Below are 10,129 nucleotides of genomic sequence, written 5' to 3' on the forward strand. Positions count from 1 at the left end.
CCGCGTATTGATGACTTGTTGGATCAGTCGAGGGTTGCCTGTGTGTTTTCTAAGATTGATCTCCGGTCCGGATACCATCAGATTCACATTAAGTCGGAGGATGTGCCTAAAACGGCATTTCGTTCTAGATACGGACACTACGAGTACCAGGTGATTCCTTTTGGGATTACTAATGCCCCAGCGGTGTTCATGGACTATATGAATCGTATTTTTAAACCGTATTTGGACCATTTTGTAATTGTGTTCATCGATGATATTTTGATCTATTCTATGAGTGAGGAGGAGCATACTGAGCATCTGAGGACTGTGTTGCAGATATTAAAGGATAAAAAGTTGTATGTGAAGCCGTCTAAATGTGAATTCTGGTTATCTGAGGTGCAATTTTTGGGTCATGTTATTTCTGGTAGGGGTGGTGCGGTGGATCCAAATAAAATTGATGCTGCAATTGACTGGGAACGACCGAAATCTGTTACTGAGATCCAGAGCTTTCTGGGTCTTGCTGGGTATTATCGTAGATTTATAGAGGGGTTTTCCACAATGGTACTGCCGTTGACCCGATTGACACGAAAGGATACTCCTTTTGTATGGACCCAGGAATGTGAGAAGTGTTTTCTAGACCTTAAAGAGAAGTTGACTACTGCTCCGGTGTTGACCCTCCCCGATCCGGCAGGTGAATTTGAATTATATTGTGATGCTTCCAAGAAAGGTTTGGGGTGTGTGTCGATGCAAGAGAGGAGAATGGTTGCTTATGCTTCGAGGCAGTTGAAGCCTCATGAGGAAAATTATCCGACGCACGATTTAGAACTTGCTGCTATTGTATTTGCCTTAAAAATCTGGAGGAATTTTCTGTATGGGATGAAGTTTGCTGTGCTCAGTGATCATAAGAGCTTGAAGTATTTGTTTGATCAGAAAGAGTTGAACATGAGGCAACGGAGATAGGTTGAATTTTTAAAAGATTATGACTTTGAGCTGAAAAACCATCTGGGTAAAGCTAATGTGGTAGCATATGCATTGAGTAGGAAGTCTGTCAGCGTGTCCCAGCTGATGTTATGGGATAATGAAGTGATTGATCAATTCTGAAATTTGAAACTGACGAATGCCTTTGCAGGTAGAATGGATGAAATTGAATGTTTACGGGTTGAAAATGAACTACATGAGAAAATTAAAGAAACGCAGGTACGAAATGACAGTATCAAGTATTTGAAAGGGCAGAGTGGGATATCTTTGAACGAACAGGGGTTATTAATGTATCAAGGTAGGATTGTTGTGCTCAAGGAGTTAGCAGTGGAAGTGATGGTTGAGGCCTATAAGGGTCAGTATGTTGTCCACCCAGGTGCCACAAAAATAAGTTATAAAAGTAAAATTGAGAAATTAGCTAAGTGGGTTTATGGGAACCCCTTAGTGACGTGTAGTAAGTAAAATAAGTTATAAAAGTAGTCTAATTAAGTATTCTGCAAAGAGTTTACAGTTACGGTCACATCTTTTAATTATTACGCTTTTTATTGTTTTAAATGCTCGCGTAATAACGGAAAACGTTTACTCGTATTTTTATAAATGAATTGTTGTGATTGTAACTGCGCTTAATATCATAATTAATTTTAACAATACTGGTGTACAACGGGCTATTACAATACACATATTCACACACATTTTCATGCTTTTACAACACCAATCAACATTCCATTTAACCATTCATCATGCATCAAAACATATACTTAACCTTTTATTCAAAACCATTACTTTATTGATTCTTTAAGTGTCAATTTATCTTCATAAGTTCAAACACTTAAACCAATCATTCAATTACATTTCATTAAACACCAAATACACATAACATCATTCAAAATGAATTAAACATCATGGATACCCAATTAAATCTAAATGGCAGAAACATACATAAGTTAATTCCATGACTTTTTCACATTCAAACTTTAATCCAATGATCTTAAACACTTAATTAATCATTAAATTCATGCTTCACACACTCAATTAATCAATCAACATATAAATCCTAACTTAACTATAAATGACCGAATTGAATGCATAGTTAAAAGCTCATGAATTCATTGTATTTTCATCACACAATTCATTAACAAGTCATCACACAAGCTTAATCATCAATCATATATTAGCACATCATTATCATACACTTAGTATGCATAGTCAAATTTACAACTTGAACATCAACACTTTGCAGGCATTTTTCTTAACATATAAACCATTAAGTAAACTTTAAATCATCAATTAAACATCACACCACATCAATTAACATGTAAACATCATCAAACCATATCAAACCCTAATTTACTATTCATGGCCGAATTTGAAAGGTTATGGTTAGGTTTGATTCTTGTAATTTTTCAAGAATTCAAGATGTTATCTTTGATTTACAAGATTAAACAACCAATTTCCAAAACAAAACCACTTCAAAATTCATCATTAACATACATAGAAATTCACGTTGAACACAAGAATGTTCATAAATTATCATCAAATCAACAAAATTATTAGCAATTACCTTGTATAGCTTCCTTTAGGTAACCTTGAGCTTTTCCAACACAAAAACTAAGTAAAAAATCATCCAAAACACTATAGGGAAGCAACCATGTTCAACCTTTAGGAGGGATTATCTCACTCAATACAAGGCTAGAAGGTGTATGGTTTTAGGGCTTTTGCTCACAAGCTCATAAGGAATCTTTTTCATGTTGAAACTTTCTTGAAATAATGGCTAGAAATCAAAGTTTTCTCAAGCTCTCTCACCCTTGAAGCCCACGGCCATGGAAGGAGAAGAAAACATGGAGGTGTCATGGGTTTTGAAAGAAAGAAAGAAAAAATGACAAGTGGTTTGAAATTCAAAGGCTTAAAGGTTAAGTTTTCATTACTTTTTCACTTTTTAACTTAGATATTTTTATTCAAATTTAACCAAGCTTCCAAGACAAGACTCCCACTTGCTCCATCAGATTTTTCATCATGGAAATGAAGGAAAACAAGACACAAATCGAATTGGTCTTGTAAAGGTAAGATAGCACACAAATTTTGACTTTTTCAAAGCTTAAAGTAACTTAATTTCCATTGGTTTTCACTTTACACATCATACAGTTGAACTTTTGACCAACTAATCATACAATAACATAATTACATGTCACAAATAGCAAACAAAGTAAGACATTCATTTTTGACCAAAGATTAAGCCTAGGTGTAAAGTTAGACGCTTACTTTTTAACTTAGTTGACTTTTTAATTAATCAATATTTGACCTAATTATTTAAATTATTCTACACATCATTTAATTAAATTAAACACATATATAAACCTTAGAATTTATCAGAGAATGTAACTACACTGTCAGAACTCAGTTCAGACCTAGTTTGCAAAATTACCAAAATACACTCGTAAACACAAATTATGTATTTTTGTCTCTAAACGCAACTTATGTTCTTTTTAGGTCCTAATTGACTTGTTAGGCATGAATTGTGTGCTCACATCCATCATCATGATAGTTTCATGATTCAAGTGTCAGAATTTTCTTAACAGTCACAAAATTCACACCCTGACTCACTTAACTCTCAATTTCGCACAGTGAGTTAGATTTTTATTTACGATTACTTAGTCAAGAAGTTAGCATATTGCTTATATATACATGCACACTGATGGATGAAAGAAAGAAAAGAGGAAAACAGAGTGAGAAAGCACAGAAGGAAACTGAGAGGAAAGAAAGAAAAGCCGTGGAAAAAGGGTGATGATAGTCTTGCTAGTAATTTGTGTGTCGGGCACAATGTACTTACAAGAAGCTACTAGCACCCTATGCTCATCCCAAAGTTTCTTTCTAAATTGTCAATTTGAATTTATTCTCATTTTCTTAATTTCCTTCCATATTCTTTTTTCTTATTTGACAAATATTCTTTTATTAGGTGAAGATGCTACCCAGAATTAGAATATCTTATAAGGAGGAAATTTCTGATGAACTTTCTATTCAGGTTCAAGATCCGGCTCTTAGAGGTTGAGGTCGAGTTGGAGGTTGAATAGCTATAAGGGCAGCCAATGTTGGGGTTCTAGAGCAAGGGGAGGTGACCTTGCGATAACTGAGTTAGATTGCAACAACTTGTTGGATTAATTGTAGGGAAGCAACAACATGAGGACCAACCTCCCATAATACATGAACCTCGATTTGAGGATAGGCAGGGGTAGCAGCTATAACTAGGGGGATTAAAGTGACATTAGTAGAGATTATGAAGATCAAACCTCCTATTTTTTTTTGGGTCTAGTGCAAGGGAAGATCCACATCGATTCCTTTATGGGATAGAGAGGCTTTGTAGAGCTTTGGGTTGTTCATAAATTAGACAGTGGAATTCACATCATTTTCAATTGGAGGGTGTGACTTGTGACTAATAGGTATATTACATGGGAGGCCAATAGGATCAACTTCATTGCATGACATGATTTTACTTAGTTATTCTTGCTCATTTTTTTCCTAAGAGTGTTCGAGATGCATTAGCAAATGAGTTTGAGCGGTTAGAGCAGACTCAGGGCATGTCGATCTAATTCCTTTATTCCTTTTAGGGGAATTCGCCAAGGAGATCCATTTCCCCGTATTTGTTTGTTCTGTGAATGGACAAGCTTTCTCATTTGATTACTGAAATAGTTAAATCTAACCGTTGATGGCCCTCTTATTTCGCAACTCATGTTTGCTGATGACTTAGTTCACTTTGGTGAAGCTAGTCTTGTCCAATTGGAGGTGATGCTAGATTATCTCAATTCCTTTTGCGATATGTCCGGCCAAGTTGTGAGTATAGAGAAGACAGTTATTTATTTGTCTAAGAATACTGATCCCTCCATTAAGGCATCTATAACCCAAGCCAGTGGTTTCAAGTTTGCTGAGTCATTACGAAAATATTTAGGTGTTATGCTCTAACCAGAAACACCACCTCTAACTGGGGTGGCTCCTCTCAGTGCCATGTTTGTTTGTATAAAGTTGAAAACATTATTCATGTGTTGAGAGTCTGTAAAAGAGCTTTGCCTTTGTAGAGGACTTGTTTTACAGGTTCTATTCCGCCTGACTTCCTGACCACGTCTCAAGATGAGTGGGTTAGCAAGAATTTAACTAAGGGTTGGCCTCACCCTCAGTTCATAGACTGGCAAGACATTTTCATTGCTACCATCTGGTTCTTATGGAATTGGAGGAATAAAGAAATTCATGAGCCGCACTTTACCAGACCCATCAATCCTTCACTGTTTATCGTGAATTATATTTCAGATATCAGACAAGCTTCTACTAGACAGGATAACCCCATGGGGACTCCTTCAGTGAGACAGCTTGTGAGGTGGAGAGCTCCACCCTATGGTTGGTGGAAAATTAATGCTGATGCTGCTATGGGGAATAACCCCTGCCTAGCTTCGTGTGAGGGACTCCTCAAGGATGATCATGGCAGATGGAAGTTACGATTTGTCTATAAAATTGGCAGGTGTGACTCTTTAACGGATGAGCTCTAGGCCATTTTCAAAGGTGTCCAATTTGTTTGGGAGTTGAAAGCCCAGAACCTCATTGTAGAGAGTGATTCACTCCAGGCTCTTCAGGGCCTATTTGTTCAAAGGGGTGATAGTTCTCATCATTCTCTAACATAAGTTATCCATAAATGGTTGGACAAGGATTGGCAAATAGTTTTTCTCCATGTTCACAGGGAAGAGAATGCTTGTGCGGATTGGCTTGCTAAAGCTGTGTTCCAATACCAGAATCATTTTGTTATTCTTTCTAGTGTCCTCGTTGGTTTGGGGTCATTATTGGAAAAAGATGCTACTGTTACTGTTATGTAGTATTTTTGTTGTTTTCTGGACTTAGGCCTCTTCTTTTTACTATATAAAAAAAGGGCATGTTGGTCTCTAATTGAGTGTTTTAAAACAAAAATACTTTTTTTCTTCAAAAAATATCCTTTTAAGTCATTTCATGCGTTTGAATAGCAACTTATATAAAATAAAATAAAAAAGAATTAAAAAAAGTTAAAATAGTGATTTTTTTTTTAAGTCAAGATTCTTTACTTCTAAAAAAAAAAAATATAAGCCAAAAGTTAAATAAACTCGTAGTTTGTCGAAGGAGTGGACTTTAGGGGTACTACTAATTAAGTTAAGGGATCACAACCTTTTTGATAATTCAATTTTATCCCAACTTTACTCCAACTACTCCACCTCATTATTACCACAATCACATATCCATTTTAGTAATTTTATATATAAAAACACATTAATTTTAAAATTGAAATAACTTTTTTATTTAAAAGTATTTTTTATATATTCCATCCAAACGTAAAATAACTTTAACTTTTTTTAAAAAAAATTCTAAATAAAGTAAGTCATAAAAAATCCTTTTTTAAATCTCATCTAAACGGGCTCTACTTATAGTGCTCGTTTCACATAGCTTTGTAGGCATGCACTCTATCCGGTCATAGAGGAGACGCGTATTATCTAATGTCGTAAGCTCGTAACCAATTAGCTAAACAGAAAGAAAGACTGGATACAAGAATTACAAGAAAATACTATTTTTCTTTTTTGTATTTTATTAACCAAAAACAATCAAATAACAATAGGATTCTGGAAACCTTAAATAGACAAAACAAAATAAACAGAATCAAAAAGAAATCATGCACAATCAAAGGAAATAACGCACATTCAACAAAATCAAAAAATAACAAAAAGAGAAATAATTAACAATTATTGAAAAAACCTAAACTATGAAATAAATTATGAAAAAGCTCAATCCAAGTGAGTTAACTCGGGTGCATCATCCTCCATCTTTGTATGAGCATATATTCACCTTAACATTCTCATTTCCAATACTCTTATTTTATGCTCATGTACTTATGTGCTGACTAATTTCATATAACATTAGAGGTTTCACTGTTGTTCTACAAAAGTGTTATATAAAACTTTCCTTTTAGTCTAGAAAAATCTTGGCGCACTCCATATAACATGCAGAATCAACCACAGTATAGATTTTTTTTAAACCAATAAAACAACTACAAAAAGGATATTCAGCGTAGAAGCGCAAATTGCAATAGGTGTGAAAGTGGCGACGAATAATTAATGATTTCCAAGCCTATATTATTTCCAGGCTGTTCTTTGCCAAAATTTCGTTAGAAAAACAAACTTGATATAATCATAGAGCTTCAAATATGTGCACAAAGTAATAAGTCACAACTCACAACCTTATAATTTTTATAATAACAGAGTTACTTTGTGACATCCGGATCTTATACCACAGACAATCTTGTTATGTTAGAATATGTCAAGCAACGCCAAAGGTTACAATTTACAAAACAAGCTATGAACACGATATACAATATACAAAATGTGAAGATCGTAACAATAAGAAGCATGCTCTGGCAAACAGAAGCCTAAAACAAACGGAACTACGAAGATTAAGGGTGACAATGCAGCATGCATTCAAAATTAGATGAAATTCACATTTTATGACTCACTACTTTCCCCCACTCAGCTCAATCTCCATGTTTTCTGAAAGTTCCAACTTCTCCATCTCAAATTGCTTAGCCATCCAAATTGAATGAAAGGTTGCCCAGACTGTTGTAGGTTCACAAGATGCCTTCTGTAAGGTATTAGAAAATTCTTAAGACCTGTCATTCATAGAGGAAAAGTCAGTACACATGCTCAAAAGCAGCTCCTCTCATAACAGCAAAGCATAACATTATTAATCCATAACGAGGGATAAGGAAAGGTGTTTGGTAGAGGAAATTTTTTTTTTTACTCGAGAATTACGATTCCTGGGAATGAAAATGAGTTTCCCTAGGTCAAAATATTACCAAGATTTTTGTCAGAATGCTCACATCTAATTTTTTTCATTTTCCCAGGAAAGTTTGTGTGGTATTTTGGTTTACATTTTACACACAAAACAAAATCCCAAGAAAATCACATTCCCGGAAATTTTTGCAAAAAACTTCTATAAAATATGGACAAATTGGAATACCACCCTCACTTTTTCAGGAATCTGAAAATAAACCCTCTACCAAACACCCCCTAAAGGAAAAACAATATTTGATGTATAAAGCATTTTAGTAAGTTTATGTATTATATCCCTAACATGCTCCGGGGCATACCATTAATGCACATTGTCTTGTAAAGATGAGCAATTTGAGGGTCTCCTTTAGTACTCATATGCGGCTTCTCCACGCACTCAAGAAACGCTAAGTCAGCCTTTAGCAGTGTGGCTTGATCATGAGTATCATACCCTATATCATGGCAATAACAGCAAAAATCCAACCAATCAATTGGTCGCTTGTCCCAAACCAGAGATCCACTATCTTTACCACTTGACCAGTTTGGTCCACAGTAATGCCCATATCTAGGGAACAATTGAGAAAGAAATGCTCTAACCCCTGTATGCCATGGAACCTTACAAACATATGGCCTAAAGCGTAAAGGGGTAGCCCCACTATCTTTTCCAACAACATTCCCACGAGTTTGTGCATGCCTCTTTAGCTCTTTATTGATAGTAGATGGTCTATGAGATTTATCACCACCATTATTTGCCCAAGGAAGCAATGATAGGAAGGACAAGGGCCACCCAGACAATTTGATATCATTACCAGATTCTTGTTTAGGTTCTTCAGTAAAAGCTTTGGTCACCGAATCTGTATTCAATTGAGGTTTAAACCAAGGGGTATTACTAAGAAACCCCAAGTTCATTGAGGACAAAACTTGTATCATCACCAAATTACACAGACAACTACCACAGCAGCAAATATTCTGTTAACCTGCCAACAGAAAACAGAAAAGCAGCTAAATCTTTTTCTAACCCAAAGAAAGAAAAAGAGTTATCCCAAAATTCAAAATTTTCCTCATATTTTAAGAAATAGCTAAATAATTTTATTTCAATTTTTTTTTTTAAAAAAAAACCTATACCAAATTAAAATTTGTGCATATTGAAATATCAAAAAACCACATATTTACATCAAAACTACAACTAGGTTGAACATATCCTAATTCATCATGGGTCGTTTCAGAACCAAGTCACCAAATTTGAACAATTCACTGTTTGATCAAGCAACAGCACTCTGGATGCTACCTTCGACAGTTACGAAAATACAGAAATTGAAAAAAAACACAAAGAACATTCCCACTTCAAACTTCCACATACCCATTTGAAGATAAGTACTTCACCACATACTCCACAGCTTTAAAAAGAAAAAAATACAGAAAAAGGAAGAATCGGGTTTCTTTGATTTTCTTGAGTTATAAATAAACACCCATTTGACCCAAAAAGAAAGAAAGAAAGAATCACCCAATAGAACACTTTAGAAATTTGAAGGATAATTGGGCTCAGAATATGATCCACTTACTTGTAGTTGTTGTGGTACATCTGCTAAATCTGCGGCGAACACGAGCAGCTGAAGAAGGAAAGAGGAAGACTTGGCTGGGAAAATGGTGACCGCAAGTTCGCCATACTTTCTCAATGGCAGTGTTATTAAACTCGGCTCGCGGTACTGGGTCATTGCGTCACTGGTTGGATCAATGGATCATTGATCAAACTAGTTGACCTGGATATATATATATATACAAAAATATATATAATTATCAACATATAAATTTAATTATATTTTTCGTATTTAAAATAAATTAAATAAGATTCATTAAATAAGCTAAAAAAAACATGAAGCATAAATAAATAAAAATACATGCTATTGTTATGTCAATTTAAATTGCAACTCAAAATTCTCCTAAACATACCTCTCAATGACATTGAACTCATATTTTTCAAATTCAACTACATTAAAAATGACATATGTCACAATCTATTAATTTATTATTTCATAAATTGCTTCAGTATTGGAAGCTGAAATTTGAGGTCGATATAGAAGAATATACTAGCAAATAAGATTAAAAAAAAATTAAAATGAGTTTTACATTTTTTTGACAAAAACAATTTTGATTTTTTTTTAAATGTATGACCCGACCGGGTCACTGGATCACTGGGTTTGGCCGATTTTGTCTGGGTTTTGACCGAATTTGACCGGATCGATGCATGACTGGTCCAATGCTTGACGCGAACTGATCCGATGACCGGGTCACCGGGTTCCGGTTCGACCCGGCCGGGTCGGACCGGGTTTTACAACACGGGCAGAGTG

General features: G+C 35.0%; 1 protein-coding gene across 1 annotated transcript; it reads right to left on the reverse strand.

Moving 5' to 3' along the window:
- Positions 1-7,199: 7,199 nt before the first annotated feature.
- LOC133285100 (uncharacterized) lies at positions 7,200-9,449 on the reverse strand. The gene is made up of 3 exons (XM_061482275.1): positions 9,344-9,449; positions 8,102-8,758; positions 7,200-7,621 (listed from the first exon to the last, which is right to left on the reverse strand). Exons 2-3 carry the CDS (start codon positions 8,709-8,711, stop codon positions 7,482-7,484), a joined length of 750 nt encoding a protein of 249 aa, XP_061338259.1. The 5' UTR covers positions 8,712-8,758; positions 9,344-9,449; the 3' UTR covers positions 7,200-7,481.
- Between the last annotated feature and the right edge of the window lie 680 nt (positions 9,450-10,129).

This window comes from Gastrolobium bilobum, unplaced genomic scaffold (genome assembly GCF_033153095.1).
Source record: "Gastrolobium bilobum isolate Gb01-03AN ecotype WA unplaced genomic scaffold, APGP_CSIRO_Gbil_v1 utg58003, whole genome shotgun sequence".
In the NCBI taxonomy this organism is placed as follows: Eukaryota; Viridiplantae; Streptophyta; class Magnoliopsida; order Fabales; family Fabaceae; genus Gastrolobium; species Gastrolobium bilobum.

Excerpts from the sequence above, each read along its gene's own strand:
- LOC133285100 (XM_061482275.1), bottom strand. The coding sequence starts at position 8,711 with ATGATACAAGTTTTGTCCTCAATGAACTTGGGGTTTCTTAGTAATACC. Across the intron at positions 7,622-8,101 it reads CAAGACAATGTGCATTAATG|GTCTTAAGAATTTTCTAATA; the intron begins GTATGCCCCGGA and ends TATGAATGACAG.